Source organism: Coenobita brevimanus, chromosome 8 (genome assembly GCF_032717465.1).
Source record: "Coenobita brevimanus isolate Jiangsu-jjx chromosome 8, ASM3271746v2, whole genome shotgun sequence".
Lineage (NCBI taxonomy): Eukaryota > Metazoa > Arthropoda > Malacostraca > Decapoda > Coenobitidae > Coenobita > Coenobita brevimanus.
The window spans coordinates 37326365-37352178 of record NC_136961.1 but is presented as its reverse complement, the minus strand read 5'-3'; the positions used below and the strand labels follow the sequence as shown (position 1 = coordinate 37352178).

The 25814-nt window shown below is 41.4% G+C and overlaps 1 protein-coding gene and 1 pseudogene across 1 annotated transcript in view; both read right to left on the bottom strand.

Annotated features, from left to right (window-relative positions):
- Positions 1-1461: 1461 nt before the first annotated feature.
- Positions 1462-25814, bottom strand: part of LOC145407545 (glutamate receptor ionotropic, kainate 1-like) — a 48511-nt gene continuing 24158 nt past the window's right edge. Inside the window, exons 6-9 of the mRNA XM_080278471.1 lie at positions 12367-12547; positions 11673-11772; positions 9189-9318; positions 1462-1581 (exon numbers count right to left, since the gene is read on the bottom strand). Coding sequence (XP_080134597.1) covers positions 1462-1581; positions 9189-9318; positions 11673-11772; positions 12367-12547 — 531 coding nt within the window. The remainder of the gene's footprint in view (positions 1582-9188; positions 9319-11672; positions 11773-12366; positions 12548-25814) is intronic.
- LOC145409090 (5S ribosomal RNA) lies at positions 17061-17179 on the bottom strand (annotated as a pseudogene).

The following is a 25814-nucleotide window of genomic DNA, read 5'->3' as shown; positions in this document are numbered from 1 at the left end:
GGGAACTGCAAGGCTTGGTGGATGAGTTTGGGAGAGTGTGTAAGAAACTGAATCTAAAAGTGAATGTAGGGAAGAGTAAAGTGATGGTCTTTGAGAGAAGTGAAGTCAGTGAATGTACAGCGAGGTTGGATGGTGAGGAATTGGAAAATGTGAGTACATTTAAGTACTTGGGTAGTGTGATGAGTAAGGATGGAGGTTTGGAGGGTGAAGTGCTTGAAAGGGTACAGCAGGGAAGAAAGGTTGCTGGTTCTTTGAAAGCAGTGATAAGAAACAGGGAAATGAGCATGGAAGTGAAAAAGTTACTACATGACAGTATTGTGATATGGAAGTGAAGCTTGGACGTTGTTGGAAGGACACAAGTCAAGGGTGAGAGCGGTGGAAATGAGTTATTTAAGAGGAGCCTGTGGAGTCACATGGAGAGACAGGCTGACGAATGAGGATATAAAGGAGCGTTGTGGTGTGGATGTGGATGTGATAGGAAGCGTTATGAGGAACACACTGGGGTGGTTTGGCCATGTGGAGAGGATGGAGGGTGAAAGACTGACGAAGAGAGTGTATGTGAGTGAGATGGAGGGGGGAAGAGGGAGGGGGAGGCCGAGGATGAGATGCAGGGATGGGGTGGAGAGGTATATGGGAGAGGGTGTGAGTTGGGAACAGGGCAGTGAAATGGCAGGGGACAGGGCGACTTGGAGGCGATTTGTTTGTGGCCACCCCAAACGGGATTGAGGCGTCTGGCAATAGATAGATAGATAGATTTCTGTTGTGGTGTCACGTGGGGGGAGAAGTGACTTTGTGTGTGCACTGGTATCTGCAAAGTTGATGGATTTGTGTACCAGGGTGATGAGTCCACCGCCACTGCTGTCGGCCCGGTCTTGTCGTGTTATGGTACTGGTGCAGATACTTGTGATAGCGTAGGTGGTTGGTGGTTGTGGTGGTGGTAACATTGCTGGTCACTGGTAGTGGTGGTGGAAGATGTGGTAGTGTTGATGACTGTTGGTAGTGGTTATGATTGTCTTAGCGACGGTTGTAGTGGCTGTTGTCGTAGAGTTTGTGGTTAATGATGGTGGTTGCTGTGGTGGAGTTCATGGCTGGTGGTGGTGATGGTTGTGGTAGAGCTGGCAATAAGTGATGGCTGTGATGAAGGAATAAATTATGGATGAGCCGATCGTCAGTGGAGTGGTTACAGAAGTGGTGGTGGTGGCGAATGTGGTAGAGATGGTGTCAGTGATGGTGGTGTTTGTGGTACTTGTGGTGGAACTGATAGCAGGTGGTGATGACAGTAGGTGTGATGAAGGCGGTGGTTGATGATTGTGGTGATTCTTGTAGAGTCGGTGGTTGGTGGTGATGGTGGTAGTTGTAGAGTTGGTAGTTTGTGGTAGAGGTGGTGGTTAAACAGGGCCAATGAAGATGTAGTCTCAGGTAGATATGGTGATGAATGGTAATGGTTTCGTAGACTCAGGGTTAGCGTGGAGAATGTGCTGCTGGTGTTAAACGTCCGCACCTACCCACAGTCACCACATTCTCCAGCACCAACACCATCAGGCTGACCAGGAATCCGCCTCCCATTACGGCAAACATTCCCTGAAAATAATACCTTATTAGTATAAGCGTAAAAGATCAATAACATTTTTCATTTTCGTTGATATTAGACCCTTATATTATATGTCGCTCTGAGGAGACTTTCCATCGTGAAGGAGTTTGATGCGGATTGTTTTTAACCCATTCACTGCGAAACGTTTCCCAAACTTTAAATAAAATCGTCTGGATGTAGCAATGTAAATTTAAAAACACGTCGTTACAGTAGGTAAGATAAGGTGAGCTACCTGCTGTACTCTAATTTGCCCTATAATTACCTTCTCTTTATCTTAAGCACTCACTTGTAACAAAGATTAGCACTAGGACACTATGCTAGTTGCTAGTGACGAAGAATTGCAATGGCAAGGAATCAGAGCTGCAATGTTGCTTTTTCTGCCACTGAGGTACGTGATATTAGCTGCAAACGGATGAAAATGTTGGCCTCTATTGTGTTACATACTACGGTATCAAATTAACTGTCCTATCTCTGTTTCCCTTAAACACTGGTAAATTCATCAGTTTCTTTAACCGACTGTGCCCAGAGTCCCTTAAACGACGAGGGACTAAGAATTTTCAAATGTTAATCAAAGGGAGAACCAGACGATTTGTAGCTATGAGCTTTGTGACAATGAGCCGAAAGGCAGGACCAACAAAAATCCTTCTAAGAGGAACCATGGACATTGATGGCTTAAAATCTTTTCATGATCTGGAATTGTCACGAACTGAGCTCAAACATCATGTAAAACAATAGCGGCGAATTATATTAATATATCACTCTCATCTTAAATGTCGGAACCATCGATCTCATCTCATGTGGTCGCTACAGTGTTATCTCCATCTGCCGATCTCATCCTTGCTTGCTCCCGCAACGTGCACATACCGACTGAGTTAAACAATGCTGGGTCTGGCTAGTGCTTGGATGGGTGGCCGCCTGGTACATTCCAATATTTAACTTTCTCAGCCCACCGTGCTCAACTTCGCGGAACCCTCCATCCTTGGTTCATTAACTTGTGGACACTCAACACGGTCTTCCTCACAGTCTAAGTAATATACAGTTGTTTCATGCTTGGTTCAACTTTTGGAGCAGTCCACACATGACGTCACGGGGTCCCGCAGCCGTCAGTTGGCTCGGGGCAGCGGTGGGGATAAGATGTGTCTCCTCTCAGTCTATTCTCACTCGTGCAGGAATTTCAGACGTGAGGCATTTGAAAACATGCCAGTTTAAATGTGGAATAAATTCCGAAGCTAAAGAGGTCAAAATTAGATTCAAAAGTTTACATTTTTCAAAGAAAATTAAAGATTATAAAGTTTTATAAGACGATGAATGACGTTTGAAGATTATTATCCAACCACTGCGTACATGTACATCCGCATGTTGTGATATAATGCATTTCTACATTTACTTCAAATGTCATTCATCGTTTTATTAAAATTTACAATCAACTCTAATTTTCTTTGATAATGGTAAACTTTTAAAGCTAACTTTGACCTCTGTAGCTTTGGAAATTATTCCATATTTAAACTGGCTGCTTATATTGCAACCAGATTACAAATATATGCATTAAAATAAGAAGAGCTGTAGATTTACCATGCTCCTCAGTGTTGCATAAACCAAAGGGCAGCCTTAATTCAAACGTTTCTTGGCTCTAGCCAGTGGAGCTGAGTGAACAGGGTATACTTGTCACTTGAGTTTTCCCTTTACTTTTCGTTTTCTATGTTAGGACATCTGTCGTCATGACGTCATCCACCTGCGCATGAGACGACTGTATATTACTTAGACTGTGGTCTTCCTGACTTTGGAGAAACTTCGATCATCGCCTCCACGTCACAGTGATACCCTTAGATAGACTTATTGGTCTGTTAGGCCTGCCCAGTAGATGCCCTAGAGAAGACGACGCCGAGCCCCAAGGCTATACGCACGAGGGGGCCACGTTCTGAGGTAGTTTAGATTTCACTAGGGTGGGTTTCTTCTCAGTAGGGTTAGGGACCTTTGGTCTCCTTCGGCCTTGCAAGTGGTCACCCCCTTGAGGGGGGGGAAGAATAGGTTACAACCCTTAGATCATAGGTAGGCCGGACCAGTAGGAGGCCTTTTAGTGGCCTTTAGAACACCCGATGCGAATCAACAATGGGTAGACTGAAAATTAAACATAGATCCCCACAAGACACTCAAACAAACCTGAAACTCCTTGAAACGGTAGCCCAGTTTAACATCAAACTCACAGGTATCCATGCTTCAAAAGAATTTATCATTGTCTCCACAGCCACTGAACAAGACACTGAGGAACTTCTCTCCTCCACTGATGAGAATTCTCTTACTAAAATGATTTCACTCCTGCTTTCCCTCCAGAAATTAAAGCTAAAAGGAGTATAATCTTCTCCAATGTGGACGATATTATCTACAGTCACTCTGAGGATGAAATTAAGGAAGAACTAACAAATCAACGTGACTGGGCTAAAGTTACTAAAGTTACCAAATTTGGCAAGAAAAACACCTTCAAAATTGAATTTGAAGAGGCAAAAATGACGGAGAAAGTCAAGGATGGACTCAAATTATTTCACCTCTGTATCACTAACCATCAAATCCTATGCTTTGGACACACACCTCACCAAAGACTGCCCCAAACTAAGAGAGCTCAAAATCTGCTCTGAGTGCTCTTCTTCAGAACACTCATGGAGAGAATGCAGCTCCACCACAAAAAACTGCATCATTTGCGAGGGAGATCACCGCACCACCGCCATGAAGTGCCCCTAAAGAAAAGAATTAATAAAAAACTCAATTAACTCTCCTCAAACTACTTCAGCCACAACTCGACAAGGGACAAGCTTTGCTCAAGCTTTAAAGCAAACAGTTCCATCAAACCAAGTCAACTACTCCCCACCTAGTGCAAGAAAATTCTCAGATTAAATGGTCCTAATCATGAATGCACATATGCACGAAATTGCAGTTCCAGGCAGCTTCAATAAGATACTCGAACAAAGCTGCACTCTCAATGAACTTCCCATTCTGAAACTACCTCCCAACCCTCCCTCATACAAAATAATTCAATCTATCCTTCCAGCTGCAACTAAGAATCTACTCTTCCCTCCGGATCCTGCAGATGAAAATTCCCCAGCAACTGGGCTAAAAGATCCAACCACCACTATTACAGAAGTACTTTCTCGTGACATAGCTACCCTTTCCACATCCATCCTCGGGGCAGAAGCGAGTCTTCCACACGAGAACACCAACTCTGACGACAACAATGCTGGAATTACCTATGTAGAGGATAGTGATACAGACGAACGACGATCCTCAGAAGACGAAAATGATGACGAAGAAACAACCTCTAACGGCGCTGAGGCAGAAGTGGCGGTAGTTCCCTCACTGTTTAAACCAAACAAAGAGTTCAGGCCAAGAGAACTCATTAATGCGTTGAAAGAAAACAAAGCTTTCGTCAAAGAACACAATATAATTCTGAACCCAGACTCTGCAATCAATGAGCTTAGAACAATCATCGAAAAACATGAAAACTTTTAAATTCTAATCAGCCCTACAAACTCCACCGAAGAAAGACTCCTTCTGGACCTCACCACCAAAACACCGCAACCCACCCAATCTAGACCACAAAGACAAGACACAAACAAGGAAAGTCCTTCAACATAACATACTGAACTGGTCTAGAAGAAGGTTCGGCCTAGTCAACACTTACAAGAACATAGACCCAGAGATTATCCTGATAAACAGCAACAGCACCACTACTCAGACTCCTCTATACATTTCTTCAACCGTCCCATGGACGGAACTGCCATAGCTGTGAAAAATAATCTACAATACAAAATCCTAGATCACTTTATACCAGACATGATTGCTGCAGGAATACAAACACAAACAGGAAAAATCCTCATCGCCACAGTATACCTCCCTCCCAGCCGACCATTCCTCCTTACCCCAGACTTCATTAACCTATTTCGAAGAAATAATCCAGTATACTTAATAGGGGACCTTAATGCAAAACATCATCTTTTAGGCAATAGAAACTCTAATAGTGTTGGGAAATAACTTGTAAGATTAATTACCGACACCACACTCAGATTTATAGGACCACATTTTCCCACATTTTATTCACACAACTCCACCACCACCCCAGACATAGCACTAAGCAACTTCGCGGCACATCACAACATCCTGTTCTCTCCTTGACCCCTCACCAACAGCGACCTCCTCTATTATTGCCAACATTTCCACTGCCCCTGTCTCCACCCCTATTCCACCTAGACCAAACTTCCGCTTGGCCAACTGGAACAACTTTTAAACTAGAACTTGAAACATCTTTTGAAAACTTCCCTAATCCAGATGTGGGTACACTAGAAGAAATTGATCAATGCCTCGAGAACTGCTACTCTTACATCGAAACAGCTATCGGAAATAATATCCCTGCTACTACATAAAGAACAATCACTTACTCCGGACACAGCAGAGTCACACAAATCCTCATTAACCAGTACAACGCACTCAGAACCCACTCGCAAACACTCGGCTGGACACGTGCACACTATAGACAATACAAACTATTCCATGCTCAACAACATACCTCCCTACTAACAGAACAGAACAGTCACTGGTACAATTATCACCAACACATTAAACATATACAATGATCCTTCCACTTTTTGGCGAAAAATCTAAATTTTTTCTGGAAGCTATAACCCTGACCCACACTACGTACTCGACTCGCGGGGCAATAGACAACACTCCTCAGAAAAAGAAGCTACCCACAGGAAACACTGAGAAGCCATTTTCCAAGAGGCCGACGCAACACGAAATAACCGCATTCATGATAATAACTTTACAGATTTTCTAAATGAGAACTTGGACAGAATATTTCCAAACCCTTCAGCAGACCCAGCCAGACTAGATGCAAACTCCCTCTTCACTTCTCCCATCACTGCAGGAGAAATTATAAGTATCATAAAAGACTTAAAAAGACCTGCCCAGGTGATAGTGGCTTCAATAAATCCATCTTAATGAACCTCCCCAACTCAGCCATAACAGTATTAAAAAACATATTTAATGCTACCATCTCTGAGGGGTATTTCCCAAACAAGTTCAAAGAGGCCAGCACAAAATTAATCCCCCCAAAGAACTAAAATCCTCATCTTGTAGAAAATTATAGACCCATGTCACTCCTAGACGTGCTTGGGAAGGTACTTGAACGCATAATCAATAAAAGGCTAAGAATATATCTTGAAACGGACACTCTATATAACGAAAATCAGTATGGATTCCGCTACCACAGAGGCACCATAAACGCAATTACCATCGCTACAGAAAATATTGCCATCAATAAATCCAACAAGGGTCAAGGTCATGTAGTTCTAAGAGATATCACCAAAGCCTTCGATAAGGTATGGCATCTCGGCCTCAAATATAAAATGCTTAACCTCGATCTTCCAGCTATAACCGAAAAATTACTATGCGATTTTTTAGACGATCGTAAAGCAAAAATTAAGGTCAGTAACTTCACTGGTACCAGCTTCATCCTGGGTTGTAGAGTCCCTCCGGGAAGTGTTCTATCTCCAACCCTCTTTACCATCTATACAAGGGATACCCCACAAGCTACACACGACATTAACATCAGCTACGCCGATGAAATTACCCAGCTCATTAAATATTCCGGTCCATCAAGAAATATCATGAAGTCCAGAACGAAACACGACGTTGAAAAAATTAATTCCCGCGAAATTAAATGAAAGATACAAACATACATCAACAAATTTTCCGTAATTCAGCTGGCCAACACTAAGTGAGAACCACTAACAATAAATGATGAACTAATTCAATTTAAAGTTGGGGGAAAAATCCTTGGGTTTAAGCTAAATACGAGGGGTTATCTCGCTAGTGTAAAGAACAGAAAACAAAAGGCTTCTGGACCACTATCCCGACTTTACAGATATACCAACAAAAATAAAAACCCACCCGGCTAACGTTCTGGTTCTCCCCATACTTGAATTTCCCCCCATTCCTACACACACCTTCAATCACACCCAGTTAAAGATACTTCAAATTGTACAAAACAAAGCTCTAAGATTTGCGACTAACCAACACTACCGCTACACATTAAACACTGAACAGATACACGAACATACAAAAACTAAAGCTCTTAACATCAGATTACACAATCAGGCTAAAAAAAAAAAAATGGGAAAAATTCAATACCCAAAACAGCGAGACATACACCTATCTCAAAGACATTGTCGATGATAAAAATCTCACCTTCCACAAATGGTTTCCTAGCAGCCTTAAAGCCATTGAAACTATCCCTAACCCCATATACTAACGCTTCCCCACTACTGAACCTTCTCCCTAAAAAGAATCAATAAACATCAACCTTATATCTCCCATAGCGGGAACACCAAACACAACCCAACTAGCTAGCTAGCTAGATAAAAAAAAAAGAAAAAAAAAGCAAGATGGTCAGCCTACCTCCTTTCCACTCCCCCTTCCTTCTTCTTTTCCTACTTTCCTCTTCCTCTCTCTCCTCTTCTTTCACCCACCTTCCTTAAGAAAAAAAAAAAAAAGCCTGTCACCGAGATCCTACACTCCTCATGGGGCAACATAGGACTGGATGATGGATGGATGGATGGGCCAAAGTATAGTGTAGGTGCTGTACTGACTGGGTGAATATATGATGAATTATTAGATTAATATAATATTTTAACCATGATAAATTATCACTGATTTCTTAAGGTATACTGATAAGTGTGGTAGAATCAAATAATGGAGGAAGGATAATGGTTTCAAGTACGCATGTTTATCTGTTGACGGTGTAGTGGTAATGCAACCTGGAATGTATCAAATTTTGGCTCGGTAAGCTCGCAGTGCAGATGTATATACTGGTCAGTAAACGACATGAGAGAGTGGGAATGGAGAGAGAATGTCTGTGGAACTGATATTTCTATTTATACAGCTGCATTGCAACAGTTTTTAAAAGAATAATTTTGTGTTGGTAATGTGTAAATTTCTAATCATGATTCACTGTTGTTCGCGTCACATAGGAAGATTTCTTTTAATTCATAAGACCAACAAAGGAGGATGCTCAGGAAAGAGTAGACTCTTGGCTGCGTAAAGGAAGTTCCAGCAGGTTTATCACCAGACTTCCATCAACCTAAGGAATGCTGCCCTGTTGCACTGGTGTCTGTTGTCGCTACCTTTGTACCCTATCCTACGTGCATTTAATTATGTCTAAAGGTCATCTATAGAACTATTTGTCTGTATAACTGTATAAAGCTACAGTAAATTAACTCACGAACCATAGCTTTGGCTCTTGCATTACCCCTACCCCAGGCAGAGAAGACCTGTTGTTGTTGGTGGTGGTTTGAAGCTGTCATACACCTCGAGTAACAGAGTCATCGCAGCTGTTCCTTGTTTAGTTAGCAATACTTCGAAGAATCACTTAACACTGGATAGGGAGTGAAGGAACCTTGATCACAACTTCCTCCATCCATGTGCAGGGTTATAGAGAGAGAGGAGAAACTGACACATGGATTTGAGTACCAATATAGTGTATCATTGACTAAATACAATACAGTGATTGATAACAGCATATTGGACTCACTTAAATTTTACTACCCACCCAGACATTAGACAGAGCCAAAACGGTGCTGACGCTGATAATCTTGGGAGGGTTGTTACACGTGGTTGAGTTGGGCTGCGAGGTGAACAGCCTATAACGGTACATCCCAGACTCAACCAACACTTCGGCCCTGATAACACAATGTAAAACATTTACAATAGTACATCCACCTTAACTTGAAAAATGACTGACATGTAAAATATATTTTCATAATTATTGTACATGCTGGGCTTCCCTTCTCTTAGCGACCTATTATAAAAGTATGAACGGCAGTCACTTGAAATTTATCCTCATTGATCTGATTTTTTAAAATTAGGGAAGATGAACAGAGGAAGGAAAAGTAAATAAAAACAATCCATACATCATGGTACAAGTGTTCTCCGTTCACAAAATGTCTGTAACAGTTGAACTTGAACTGCTGTAAGTTGAAGTTGGGGGGAAACTAGTCTGGGGAAGTTCTAAAGAGAAGCAGTTCGGGGAATAAAAGAATTCTGATAGGCAGAAGTTCTCCAGTATGGCACTGTGACAGTCAAGTCATTAGCACTACCAGACGCCCGTGTAGCACGGGGAAAGGTATGGAGAGGTGGCACAGTGGATGGAGCTTCGTCTGAGCATTTGCTATAATGATATATGTATAGTAATGCAAGGGAGGAAGCATTTCGTCTTACTTGTAAGGGAGACAGTTCATTTGTAAGTGCCGGGATATTAATTATTCTTATCGTTTTGTTCTGAATGTTGTCAAGCTGATTTAATGCAACGCTGCCACATCCACTCCACAAAGGTGAGCAATATTCGAGGTGAGAATGCACATGACTCTCGTAAATCACAGCTAACTGCTCGTCAGTCAAAAAGCTACAGAGTCTGTATAATAATTTAAGTTTCGTTGAGGCGGTTTTAGCAAGTGATCTAACGTGAGAGATCCAACTGAAGGTACTACTGGGCGAGACACCGAGAATTTCAGTACTTTTTGAGATAGGAATAGTGGTTATATGAAGGTAATATAGGAATCAGGTGATATCTGTCTATTTGCAATTGGATATATTTGGTTTTCATAGCACTAAATGAGACAGTGTGATCTTAAAAGTGTCTTGATTTATGGAGATTGCTATACTGAGTTGGGAGTTACAAATATCAAACTTTGTGAATGGTTGGTTAAGTGTAAAGGAACTGTGAAACATTGTCATTTGCATACGAGCGAATGGGTTTGTATGTGACGGACAAGATATCATTAATATGAATGAGGAACAGGGTTGAAGCCAAGATTGATCCTTGTGGCACACCAGCATTAAATGAGTGGAAACTGAAATATACATCATCTACCTTTTCTCTGATCCTTCTGTTGCTGAGATATGGGGAAATTAGTGAGACACAAGATGATAGGCAGTTGCAAAGGAGTTTAACAAGGAACGGTGCCACACTCTGTCACTTTAGAATTATCATGGGCTACTGCATAGATTTCTCCTTGTTGGTCAGTTGATTAATGAATGGTATGAGTCAAGAGACTGAGTATATCAACAGTGGATCTTTCGTGACGAAAACCATACCGTCAGTCACTTATTAAGCTGTTGGGTTCAAGATGTTTAACAATGTGCTTATCACAGTCCCAACTATTTTACCCAGAGAAGATATGATAGCAATTGGTCTGGAATCAGAGGGATCAAAGGAGCTTCCTTTCTTTGGAAATGGGTGGATATTGGCTTCTTTTCAAGAATTGGAGAATGAAAAAGCATATAACTAGAACTGAAGCAAGTACTGAGGAAAATTTTTTCGAAAATATTGGAGGAGTTCCATCTGAACGTGAAGCACTGTTGGTTGGTAAATTGTCTAGTTTGAAGTTTTAATGGTACATTTTCGTGAAAGTCAAGTTCTGTTGCACTGAAACACTGAAAATTTTTTCATTCGTGCCACATCCAGGCAATTTTATTCATATGTAAGTCCTCTAATATTGAGGGGATTGATGAAGGATGTCTGTAACCCCCCCATTTAGAAAAACCTTACCTAAACAGAATTAAACAAGAAGGAACACATGTACAGTGTAACGCCCAATCCCTACGGTTGGTCTAAGGGTCGATTGTTTGACTTTGCCTTGTGATTTTGACCTTCGACCGGTTGTTCTAAAAACAGAAATATTTCATCCTTGCCAAGGACCCTTAAGCTTCCACTAAGTTTAATCCAGATCAGATCATAAATGTTTGAGTTTACTTTGCATACGACCTTGACCTTAAGCCCCCCCCCTTTTTTTTTTTTTTCGATACAAAGAAGACCCACTGGTGGATATTTAATCCTTTCAACAAGTTTGATGAAAATTGAATCAAAACTTTACTTCCTTAAACACACACACACACACACACACACACACACACACACACACACACACACCAGGCAAAACAATTATCTCGCTCATTCGCTCACACAGGTGTATTAATCCAGTAGCAGCAAGAAGGAAATACAGACATCATTGGGCTGAAGGTGTTAAATACTCACACTTTATTTAAGCCTGGGATAAGAAGGCTGTTTTTTCTGGTAACCATGGCGACAGGCGTGGGCATGTAGGTGCTGAAAGACAGGTAGAAGTCACACCTTCCTGACAAGAGGAGAGGAAAGAGTGGAGTAAGTCTGTGGCAGGTATTAGCTTCCTATAACACATAGCATCATTGCTATTATTGTTGTCGTAGATTCATCTGAACGGTTAGCCCGGCGGACTGCAGGCTAAAGTTGCCCTTCTCTTACAGTCCTTGGGGGGGGGGATAGGGAAGTAGCTGAAAGACGTTTGCACATCCAAGCAGTTGAGCGGCACGGTTATACGGTTGCTACAACATAAAGGTGTCCCTCGCTAGCACCTATACAACTCTTAAGCTCCTATGTCTCAATATCAGGTGAATGAAATTGCATGGTATTAACTGGAATAAAAATACTGGAAGTTTCTCGACCACAAGAGGGCGACTGGTGACAATATTAACTCTTTCAGGAGACTATGACTCACTGAAAACTGATTAAAACCGTCTGGCTTTACCTGGAACGGAACACGAGAGCTATCTTGACAAAGAAAGAGTTAATGATGACAGTATTAGCGATCTAAGGCCCCTCTGACACACTGACAGCTGAATAAACCCATTTGACATTACTGAAATGGACTACTAAATTCCTCCCGATCGTGAAACGGTAAACACCATACAACCTGTAAGAGAGAATTCAGTGGGTATCATCCGCTTGTAGTTCATGTCAATATCAAAGAGAACGTGCGTTCCGTCCATCACGATGGTCCTCATACTGCTGGGGAGTTCAAAGAACTTGTTGAACACCACTTGATCCGTCCCCAGTAGGTCACCTATTTCTCGGAAAATACCTGACTCTGCCAGCTGCAAAAACATAAAAAAATCATCTTAAATAATAAAAGGTCTTCAATTTATCTATTTCAGTAATGCATCCCTTTCAGAAAGAGATGGTTAATTCAGGTTAGTAGATCTATAGGCTTTCTCTTCAATTGCTTTAATGTCCTGTATTTCAAAAGTTTTCGAGTCAATTCTCAAAAGAAAACTTTTAAGGCATCTTTCCTATCACAACCTTCTTTCTGATCACCAGTATGGGTTCCGTCAGGGACGCTCCACTGGCGATCTTCTCACCTACCTTTCAGACTCCTGGTCATCCTCATTTCGGGACTTTGGCGAAAGCTTTGCCAATGCACTTGACATCTAAAGGGCTTTCGATCGAGTCTGGCATAAATCTTTAATTTCCAAACTGCCCTCTTACGGTTTCTATCTTTCTATCTGTGCCTTCATTGCTAGCTTCCTTTCTGGTCGTTCTATAGCCGCTGTTGTAGACGGCCATCGTTCTTCTACTAGATCTATCAACAATGGTGTTCCTCAGGGCTCTGTCCTATCACCAACTCTCTTCCTTTTATTCATCAATGACCTTCTAAGCTGTACATCTAACCCTATCCACTCATACACTGATGACTCGACCCTTCACCTTTCCATTCGATTCCCGCAATGCCCATCGAAGCAGTTACTTGAACAAACAAAGGATGAGGCTATGGCACACCTAATGTCTGACTTGGCTCGTATCTCTGACTGGGTTAAAAATAATCTGGTTGTTTTTAATGCATCAAAGACTCAGTTTTTGGACCTATCAACCATGCAAAATCTTCCACAGGTATACCCACTAATGTTTAATAATATTCAACTTAATCCTGCATCATCCTTGAACATGCTTGGGGTTTCATTTACTCGGGACTTATCTTGGAAAGATCATACATCTCTTGTAAAATCTGCTTCCAAGAGATTGGGTGTGCTATGCTGACTCCATTCTTTCTTCACCCCTGCACAATTGTTGACTCTATACAGGGGTTTTATCCGCCCCTGTGTGGAGTACAACTCTCATGTGTGGGGAGGCTCCCCATATACAGCTCTTCTCAATAGGGTGGAGTCAAAGGCTTTTCGTCTCATTAACTCTCCTCCTCTTACTGACTCTCTTCAATCTCTGTCTTTTCACCGCACTGTTGCATCTTTATCTCTTTTCTATCGCTGCTTTAATAGTCACTGCTCCTCTGAACTGTCTGCATGCATTCCTCCACCTCTACGACGGGCGCGTAGCACCCATCTAGCAGCAAACTCTCATCCCTTTTCTGTTCAACTCTCTAATGCAAGAGTTAACCGTTACTCCCAGTCCTTCATTTATGCAACAGGTCAACTCTGGAACTGTCTCCCTCTGTCTGTATTTCCTGCTGCCTATAATCTCCAGTCTTTCAAACGCAGTGTGTCCAGGCATCTCGAAATGATCGGATGTTGAATTTGGCTTTCCATTGTATTTTGTTTTTCTCTTGGAGGGAACTGTTATTGCGGGCTCATGGCCTTTGGTTCCTTCTTCCTTGCATAATAAAAAAAAATGGCAACTGCATTTGCTATCTGTTCGATGTAGTTTTAAGTGAACGTCCACCATGACATCACGTATAATACAATATATAACATACTACTTAACTCAAAGCTACAGTATAACGAAACATACTGATCAAAGGAAATCCGATAATCTAAGCTTAAGAAACGCTGCACCTACAACGTATTTAAATGGATGTTATAATACAGTATTATTTCTTCCTGAAATATTGCTATTCGTGTATTTTGCCACAAATAATGCATTTTTCTAATATTTCAGTGTTTGTCTTTATATGGTGTTCAAGGTTTCACCCGCCAAACATAATCATATACATTATAATAATGTAACATGCTATAAACTTATGAAGAGAACCTAATAAATACAGAGGTGTGTGAGGCAAAGATTTCGTATCAGTGTTGGACGTCCTTACCCACGCATACACACACCCATATTACCATTATGGCACACATTTTATACTCACTATACTGCCCCCACCCCCACCACACGTATTGTCCCTCACCCACACCCACACGCACACACACATACTGTATTTGGCATTCTGTGTACTGAATGAAATCCTGCTTTGAATTTTGTTGTTCCACGTGTAAAAAAGCATACAGAACTAACATTAAAAGCATGTTCTTTAACACTGCACACTGTCAGGCTGGCAATACTGAAACACAGGACCAAGACGGTGACTGGTGCGTGGGAGCTGCAAAGCTCCCACAATATGCTCCATAATGTATTTTGAGAGTTCCATGTAGGCTGTTTCTATTTTTCATAAGAAATGGCTGTTCATCGGTATGTTAAGTTTAATTATTGACATAACTGGAGGAACAAGAACCTCTGCAGTGACACAACAGCTCACCAGCGTCGCTATGAGGATTGGGGGTGTCAGCGGCCACCTCCCCTCCAACTGGTATCCGCCACTGAACACATGATTACCTTTAACATTAACGAAAATATCACGGCTACTCCATGACTATTACTGAAACATAGACTATGCAAATAAGTACTGATTACTGATTAACGCAATCCGTAACGTGAGGTGGTTATGTATTGCAAATGTAGTTTGACACTATTAAATTTTACCTAAACATATTAAATGCAACGTCATTACACATTAGCACAAACTGATAATAAGTGTGTGTGTGTGTGTGTGTGTGTGTGTGTGTGTGTGTGTGTGGTGTGTGTGTACTGTAGTCACCTGAGGAGAGAGAGAGAGAGAGAGAGAGAGAGAGAGAGTTGAGGTGGTGGAGCAGGCTGAATGTTTTCCCGTTGGGATAGGGTATCCTACGTTTGGTGTAATGTAAAGTGTGTAATCGGGTCTACTGTATATAAAGATAATAAAAATGAATAGGTTTATTATTATTTAGGATACTGGATATCAATGACACCTTAATAACTACACTGTAATGACTAAGAATGTATAACTGTTGGCCGCTCACTTGCATACTCTCCCCTTTCCCTTACATCGCACCATTCCCTTTGTTTCTGAATCACAACTCAACCTGTATCGTGGTTCACGCTACAAGGCAAGAGGATTATTTTATATAACTCAGACTTCATAAATTGTATAGTGCACAGCCCATTATCTCAAACAATCACATAATTCTTATTAGCCTATATCACAGCATAATACAATGGCCACATAATATAATTCGGAGGATGAAGCTTAGCGATTTGAAAAATTGTCGGGCATGTACACACAACAAAAAAACTATCGTTACACCTTCTGCGCGATATAAAATGACAGACGAATGAAGGTTTTTGATAACAGCCTCCTCCATTGGTATCCCTGCGTGTGTTTGTTGCATATTTATTATAAGCTATATCCATTGCTTCTCCCATGCATATTTCTACCTCGTCCTATTTGGTGTCAGGCTTACCAACCCTAGCGAGACAGCCAGGTTGTTCAGTATGAAACACATCGGACCCCCCTGTAACGATAGTTTTTTTGCTGTGTGTACACACACACACACACACACACACACACACACACACACACACACACACACACACACACACACACACACACACACACACACACACACACACACACACACACACACACACACACACACAAACACACATTGGCGTGCACTGTTGCCACGTTAGCCAAATCTCGCCACCAGGTGGTCCAGTCGGAACTCTTGCCGAGTGTACATCTGTAAGGAAAAATGGTAAATGAATATAACGATATTGTATCTTACATAACAAATGAAGGAAGTATGGTACTTAACCTTTACACCGCGGGCTTGTTTTGCTTTGACTTGCGGCTCCTGCGGGCATATTCGCGACAGACTCTCTAAAAATATTTGCCAAAAATCAGTTATTAGTCCTAGAATATTAAAATCAAATATACTTATGGCACATACCTTCAGCTTTCTCCTTGGGTGTTTGTTGAGCCTTCGTCGAGTACCGTAGGACTTGTGGAGACCTCTGAAGTTGGGTAGCGAAGTCTCCACTTTACACTTCCCGACAACTCGTAATATGATTACCACAGCCTGATATTATCACTAGAAACACTAATCTATGATTCTCAAATAGCTTGGAATCCATACTCCTCTCAAAAAACACTGAAAGCAATGAAAATTACGAGGGCGTATGACCATCCCACTTCCGATCGTTTGCCGCTAGTGTTGTCTATTATTCATAAAAACACTCACAGTTTATATTTCTGTTACTGTATAACACTTATATATATCTACAATCTTTATCCATAAGTTTCCTTCAGTAATAGTAGTTTATTGTCACTGTAGGGATTCAATTTCTTTCAGTAAAATATGTAGCATTCACTTTCTCGTCCTGTATACTAGCATTGAGAGTGAATGTCACCTTCACCTTCACTCTCATAACTCATAGTATTCATACATTCATTCATTCATTGCCAGACGCCATGTATCCCAAACGGGGTGGTCAAGGGCTTAGAGTTAATTGTTTTACAGGGAGGGGCACTAATCCTCCACCAACCCCACTTGACACGTAGGGAGAACGTTATGCCAACAGCATCTGGTCTTCCCAGGCAGTCACCCATCCAAGTACTAACCAGACCCAACGTTGCTTAACTTCGCTGATCGGCCGGGAAGCGGTGTACTCAACATGGTATGCCCGTATTCATACATGCTAGAGTGAAACTTTCACTTTCATTACTCCTAGGGTATATACTCGTATTCTTATAATACTCATTTACATTTCTGTTTACGTTCTCTATTTTATTTACGTTATTTACATTTCTATTTTATTTACACTGTATTATGCACTGTCACTTGAAGTAACATATAAAACTATTTTCCACTGTTCACGTATATTTACATTCATTACTTTCACTTGCTGTTTACACATTATTTACACATTAATTACAATTCCACTTGCACTGTTTTACTCAATAGAAAGAACGTAGTCACTCTTTTATCAATTGTCAGCCCTTTACCTCTTTCTACACGAGGTTTAGTAGGGGGTAAAGGTCACAGGGCCCTTTACATGGGGGTGAAAAGTGGCTGAAGTTAGCAGGAGCAAACAGACGTACCTTCACATTGGAAGATGACTGAACTGATAGGGGTGGGCCGGGGTGGCCTACCTAGGCAAATGCATTACTGCCAACGTCAGCCTCTTGACAGCTGCTAATATATAGCAGTGAAATGATTGGCAGGAAATCTAGACAATACATTATAAATTAGGTAGTTCCAGGTGAATGTAAATATCACTTAGGCTACTCCTTTCCCTCCTTATATGTATATTTATTACGAAAACAGATTATACGGCATATTTCAAGGGGAAATATACAACGAAAATTAGCGAACGAGCGCACGCGAGGTGTTGTCAGGTGATAATTAGCCAATTCCAGGTGTATGGCACTATCACTTCATTTCTTTCTTTCTTGTATATATTATTTGGTATAAGAATAGGGCATAGGGCTTATTTCAATAGATGAAATCAGTGGAAAATTCCAGGGAGGATTTACTTAGCGTAGAATACAGTGTGGTGGCCTGCAATAAATAGGTAGTTCCAGGTGAATGTAAATATCACTTAGGCTTCTCCCTTCCTTTCTTATATATATTTTTATTACGAAAATAGATTATACAGCATATTTCAAGAGGAAATAAACAGCGAAAATTAGTGAACGAGTGCACATGAGGTATTGTCAGGTGATAATTAGCCAATTCTAGGTGTATGGCACTCTCACTTACCTTATTTCTTTCTTGTATATATTATTTGGTATAAGAATAGGGCATAGGGCGTATTTCAATGGATGAAATCAGTGAAAAATTCCAGGGAAGATTTACTTAGCGTAGAATACAGTGTGGTGGCCTGCAATAAATAGGTAGTTCCAGGTGAATGTAAATATCACTTAGGCTTCTCCCTTCCTTTCTTATATATATTTTTACTACGAAAATAGATTATACAGCATATTTGAAGGGGAAATAAACAGTGAAAATTAGCGAACGAGTGCACGTGAGGTGTTGTCAGGTGATAATTAGCCAATTCTAGGTGTATGGCACTCTCACTTACCTTATTTCTTTCTTGTATATATTATTTGGTATAAGAATAGGGCATAGGGCAGGCGAGAGGATAGGGTAATGGAGGGGGGGTAGGGAGGAGAGTCAAGAACGGGGAGAAATGGCTAAATTGTCAACAATGGATGGGAGTACAGATGAGATTAGGAGTGCTGACTAGTGTTGGACATTGGCTGTACTGATAGATGATACAAGCCACCACTTGAAAGCCCGGGTGAATTCAAAATAACAGAATCACAAAAGTGACTCCCCGCGGTATGATCCCTTGCTCCCAAGCGCCATGAAAGTGACGCCCCGCGGTTAAGGGGTTAAACAATCAAAGATCGTATGAACTCACTGAGCTCATATGGAGGCGCGTAGTTTGTGTGCCCACCGCCAGGGGCCCAGGGTGGTGCTGCTGATGTGTATACACCACTCCTGACACCTGCGCCTTTTGAAATCAAACAATAAATCCGGAAAATATAGTGCCATGGTTGACTGAGCAGCTAAAATATATGCGGAAGAATAGAGTGTAGCAGAACTGAGACGTTTTCTCAAAGGAAGATTAATACTGTGCCTTTTAAAACTCAGGTCGCTGATCTCAGCCACGTAAGATTTCGGCTGTACAATTCTTACTGTTATTAAGTGTATAACGGATTGAATCATGTCAGGATTTGTCAAATGAAAGATTACAGTCTTTGGAAACTGTATGATAAATTTTTCGAGCAACTGAGATTCACAACACTTGGTAAAAATGTGCTGAATGCAAAAAAAAAAACACATAGTAAGCTTTCATGGATTTTAATATACTCTATGGAGAACTTTTCGGTGTAAATCTCATTTAAAGCATCAGCAGAATATCTCAGACGATTATAATACTGGTATAATGCATTATGTATGAGTAATAATCCCAATAGGAATTTTTTTAAAGGAAGGTACGCCAGCTCTGAGTGGGTAGTGACCCCACACTATTTAGTGATCTGACGAACACTGGCAGCTATCAGGAGTTTGTGGGGGCTGTAATTAGAGCAGCATGGAGCTGGCATACATATATACACACACACACACATATATATATATATATATATATATATATATATATATATATATATATATATATATATATATATATATATATACCAGCTCCACGCTGCTCTAATTCTTAGTTCCATTTTCTTTCTTTCTTTTAGTCATTCTTGTATTCTTTCTTTCTTATTTAATTCTGGCAGACACTTCTACCCCTTAGAATTAACTAATTCCAACCAATCCTGGACACAATGACCAGCCTATGAGTTTGTTGTGTCTGCAATGTATTGGTTGCAGGCAACTACTTGCTGCCTGGCAAGGGCCCCCTTAGCCCCTTGTTGGCCATGTGTCTGGAATTAGTCAGGACCCATTGGTTGACCTAGCACCATTTTTCCAAATTTCGAAAATAAACTTTTTTTTTTTTTTCAATCAAACTGAAGAGAAACTTCTGACACACTTGACAATGCAACTCTTAGCTTCCTATACCCATCCTGTGCTTCACAATGAAGAGCAATTTTTTTTTTAATGACTTCGCAACCTACACGCCGGTGAATAACAAGCAGAGGAGCTAAAGAATATCACACTAATAAATATCCACATTTTCACCCCCCCCCCAAAAAAAAAAATGTCAGTGGTGCTGAAATGGTCTGAAATGACTAGATAGGCCTATGTGTATTACAAACTAAATCAGTGCATAGTATAGGAGGTTTCATTAAAAAAAATATGTATATGATTCGTTTTTTTCAGATTTATGTTTATTGTGCTTATTCTAGTATCGAGCTATTTCTGATGTCTGGGTGGTCTAGCCAGACAAGCGTCCTCCTTTGTATGCACAGGCTGAACAGCAGCAGCTAAAACTCGATAGGCCCGCTTAGAGCTGGCCATCGTCGCCTACCGGCTTGTGTGTTTGTGTGTGTGTGGTGGGGGGGGGGGAGGGAAACAATCTGGCTGCAATATGGAGTTTTACTACTACTCTGCGGCCACGTTGTGTTAGGAAGAATACTGCCACCGTATTCCCTGCGTGTCTTAAAAGGCGACTAAAAGGGGCGGGGTGAGGGAACTAGGGACCCCCTCCTCTGATTTTTAGTTCTTAAAAAGAGATAGGCCAGAGAAAGGGATGGGGGACTGAGTTATCCCCGTACCCTGAAGATTGGATCTATAAATTAGCATGGATGTACGAATGAGACTAAATGGGAAGATATTAGGAGAATGTTTGTGAGAAGTTGGATGTGTTAGCTTTGAGTGAAACGAAGATGAAAGGGAAGGGTGAGTCTATGTTTGGAAGTGTGATTGGAAGATTATCAGGTGTTGATAGAGGAAGGGCAAGTTAAGGTGTGGCCTTGTTAGTGAGTCCGGAAGTACAGCAGTGTGTGATGCAATGGAAAGAGGTGTCATCGAGACTGATGTGGGTGAAAGCGAAATTTGAACGTGAGCTACGGGTGTTTCTGAGTGCATATGGGCCTGGTAGTGAGACAGGAGGGTGGAAGGGTTGTTGATAGAGCTTTGATGGACTATGTGGTTGTGTCCAGGAATGTATTAGGAAGATTGTTGGATGTGACGGTCCTGAGAGGGGAGGGTGGAGGTATGTCTGACCACTACCTGGTGGAGGGAAAGTTAAGAGTAGGTAAGAGATGGGTAAGAGCTAGGATGGTTAAGTGTGGCAGGGAGATTTTGAAAGTGAGTGAGTTGGATAAAAGAGAGAAAATGATAGAGTATCAGGAGAAATTGAAAGATGAGTGGAACACAATGAAAGATCAGGAAAATGGCAGTGTGGGGGAGGAATGGCAGTTGTTTAAGAGTGCTGTGGTGGGGCATGCAGAAGAGGTGTGTGGTGTGAGACGTATGGGTGGTGGTGTAAGAAAAGGAAGTGAATGGTGGTGTGAGGAAGTATGGCTGTGGCTGAGAAGAGACGTGCATATGAAGTGTGGCTGCAGAGGAAGGATGAGGTGTCATATGAGAGTTATAAGGAAAAAGGAATAGGGCGAGAAGGGCTGTGTGTGATGCTAAAGTGGCAGCAGATGAGAGGTGGGGTAGGGGGCTGACTGAGAATTTTCAATAAGAAAATGTTCTGGAAGGAGGTGAAAAGGGTGCGAAAGGGAGAGTCTGGGAAGGAAGAGCGAGTAGAAGCAGAGGATGGAAGGATGTTAACTGAGATGGATGCAGTATGGAAGAGATGGGCAGAGTATTTTGAAAGATTGTTAAATGTAGAGGAGGAAAGGGTGGCTGAGATTGTGGCAGATGGAAGGGTGCAAGGAATAAATGTGTTGAGAGAGCTGAATGATTCTTTGATCACGAAGGAGGAAGTGGAGAAGACAGTAAAGGATATGAAGACAGGAAAAGCTGCAGGTATGGATGGGTGTGCTGTGGAATGCCTGAAGGGTGGTGAAGTGACTATTGTTGACTGATTAGTAAAATTGTTGAATGTGTGCTTTGTGAAAGGTATGGTGCCAATTGACTGGGCAAGTGCTTGTGTGGTCCCATTGTACAAAGGCAAGGGTGATAAGTATGAATGTACTAGCTTTAGGGGTATAAGTCTGTTGAGTGTTGTAGGTAAGGTGTATGGTAGAGTGTTAATTATGAGAGTTAGAGAGGGTACAGAGGGAGTGATTGGTGATGAGCAGCGTGGCTTTAGGAGAGGGAGGGGATGCGTGGATCAGGTGTTTGCTGTGAGACAAGTGTGTGAAAAGTATTTAGCGAAAGGCAAGGATGTTGTTTTGGGCATTCATGGATTTAGAGAAAGCGTATGATAGAATTGATAGGGAGGCTTTGTGGACTGTTTCAAGATTGTATGGACTTGATGGTAGGTTACTAAAACTGGTGAAGAGTTTTTATGTAAATAGTAGAGCGTGTGTAAGAGTGGGAAATGCTGTGAGAGTGATTTCCTGTGAGAGTGGAGCTGCGACAGGGATATGTGATGTTGCCTTGGTTGTTTAATATTTATATGGATGGTGTTGTAAGGGAGGTGAATGCAAGAGTGTTAGGTGGAGGTCTGAGTCTGGTGAATGTTGATGGTGGAGAGTGGAATCTGAAGCAGCTGCTGTTTGCAGATGATACTGCACTGGTGGCTGATTCAGAGGAGAGACTGAGATAGTAGAGGAGTTTGGAAGGGTGTGTGAAAGGAGGAAATTGAAAGTAAATGAGAATAAGAGTAAGGTGATGAATTGTACGAGGTTGGTAGATGGTAGGGGGATGAATATAGTTTTGAATGGTGAGTTGCTTGAGGAGGAAGAGTGTTTTAAATATTTAGGGTCATATGTTGGTGTGGATGGAAGAATAGATGCAAAAGCGAAGTTTAGAATGAATGAAGTAGGAAACGTGCTGGGAGGAATGAAAATGGTGTTTAGATGTCGTTCGCTTAGAATGGATGTAAAGAGAAGGCTGTATAAGGATGTTGTGGTACCGACTGCATTATATGGGGCTGAAACATGGAATATGGGTGTAGAAGAGAGGAAAAGTTTGAATGTAATGGAGATGAGGTGTCTGAGGAGTATGTTTGGAGTGACGCGTATGGATTGAGTGCGAAATGATGAAGTGCGAAGGAGAACTGGAGTTGTTCGGGAGATGGCTGATTGAGCTGAGCAGAGGATGTTGCGATGGTTTGGGCATATGGAGAGAATGGATAATGAGCAACTGGTGAAAAAGATAACTAGATCTGATGGGAGAGGTGTACGGCTGAGAGGGAGACCACGAATAGGATGGATGGACAGTGTGAAGAGAACGCTGGATGTGAGAGGGATGTCTGTTGAGCAAGGAAGAGTGGCTGTGTGTGACAGAAATAAATGGAGAGAAATTGTGTATGAATAAATGATGATGCAGCCCTGAGAGGATATTCTCCTGCATTTGGTCTGATCAGCTAGTCAGGTCAGGTGTGGGTAAGGGGATGGGTCTATTATGATGCGGCAGGGGTAACCCAGCTCTGCTGTCAGGCCCTGCTGCAGATGTCACAGATTGCACTGCGCAGTCGACCCTTGTGCGGTGTGGTGCGATGAGGATCTGTCCCTTCTCCCCTCTGGGGCTAAGATGCGAATGAATGTGTTTGAATGGCTGAGTAAATGGGGAGTGTGTCGTCCTGTCTCGGCTACCTACCTTTCCTTGGGGGAAGCAGCCAAGGTATATAGACGGATATATATATATATATATATATATATATATATATATATATATATATATATATATATATATATATATATAGGGAACGGGAGAGTCAGTTTTAATAAACTTTGGAGTTTCTTCTACTTGAGGTGTTTCATAATGTCCTCATCAACCTCTTTTCTGCAAGGGTCTCTCCTAAAATGAGTACAATTATCTTGTAGCAACAACTAAGGGAATTACAGAGAGAAAACAAAAAACAATAAGACTTCTGGTAAAAGCTTACTTCTTAAGTGACTTGCTTGTGCAGAATATTGTTAGGATCTTTGAAAAAAAAACAAACAAACAAGACCATGGCTGACATCTTCCTATCTCCCAGTATTCTAAGTTCATCTTCAACCATTTTACTGCGCTATTCGTAGCATTTATTATTTTACCCTTGTTGCTCGCACCATCCTCTATGGCCTTCGTTTCCTTCCACAAGAAATATTCTTTATCACTGCACGTACTACCCAGCTTAGGCAGTTCATAAAAACCCCTTCAGTCCAATGACACATTTGATGCAGTTCATACTTGCTATCTTCAGACAATACTGTGTAGATCAGGTTAGAGTTTCACACTACAAAGTTTGGTTATAGTCTTTATTATCTTATTAAAAAATATGAATAATATGGTCAATAATTTACCCTATGGGCTCCCCTACTTAGGCGGTTTTCTCCTTTTAACTAGCTTGTGTTTGTCTGTGCAAGTTAATTTGAGTTTGAATGTTTTCAGAAACGGGTTTTGAGATCTTGAACTAACATCTCCAAACCAAATCAAACTAGATAACAGTGTTAAGAAGCAGGATACGGTAGTTAGGTGGTCTTGAAGCTTCTCGCCGATTCCCGATGTTTACGATAGCTAGCTCCAGTACGAGTCAGAGTTGCCAGTTTTCCTTCTCTTGGTGAGCGTAGTTATCTCTTTTTCTCTATGATATTTTATTTATGTGATTGTTAAATTATGTAATTCAGTCTGTTTGAATGCTAAATAATTTACAGTGTTATGTAATGTAAGAGAACTCTGACATGTTTTGATGTCTCCTAGTTGTTTACTGTTCGCTGTTGCCCCGTCGAGTTTGTGCTAAGGGTTTCTCAAGTGATGCGGGCTTGTGTAGGGGTGGGGGGAGACTATTTCAAGTCAGTCGGTTTTCAGTTCAGTTTGAGTGTCGGTGCAGTGTCAGTGAAGTTTGTATATTTTCAGTACTTCTGAAAACAGTGAAGTGTTGTTGGCAAACAGTGAAGAGTTATTGTAATTTGTATATCATCGGAACTTGTGAAAATAGTGAAGTGTTGTTGTCAAGCATTAAGAGTGATTGCAGTTAGTAAAGTTTGTATAGCTCCAATGCTTGTGAAAACAGTGAAGTGAAGTTGGAAAGCATTAAGTGTGATTACTTGGAAAATAAAGACTGAACTTGAGAAGCCAGTGTCTATTTACAACGCCTGAGCTGATCCAGTGTAGCCTATTGTACACCTAAAGGCTGACCATTGGAAGAACAACTCACTGGGTAATGTCCTTCCTGTACTGTTCTACTGCTGTTGGACTTGTGGCAGTGTGGGATGGGTATATAACACTGGTGTCAGAAGTGTGGATTATTAAGGGATGCAGTGAGTCTAACCTTAACATGAATAAGGTATGCAAACAAGATCCCGACCTGGGCAGGAGGAGGAGGTGGCTGCAATTGTGAAGCTATTACAAACTTCAAAGAAAAAACTCCAAGAACAGTAACAGGCCCCAAATGGAGAATTACAGACAGAAAAGAAAGAACTTAAAGGTCAGTTACAAGCACAAAGTGTACAACTGCAGGCACAGAATGAGGGACAGAAAGAACTCAAAGAACAATTACAGGCACAGAATGAGGGACAGAGAGAACTGAAAGAACAATTACAGGTACAGAATGAAGAAAAGACGAACGATATGAACAGCTTCAGGAGGCATTACAGGAGCAACAGAGGGAATTACAACTGAGGATGCAAGGACAGCTGGATGCTTTCATGGGGGAATTGAATGAATGAATGAAAGAATATGTGACATGGCGGTGCAACAGCAGAGGTCATATGCCCCTGAACACAGACATTACAAGAAAGTCAAAATATATATAAAAAAA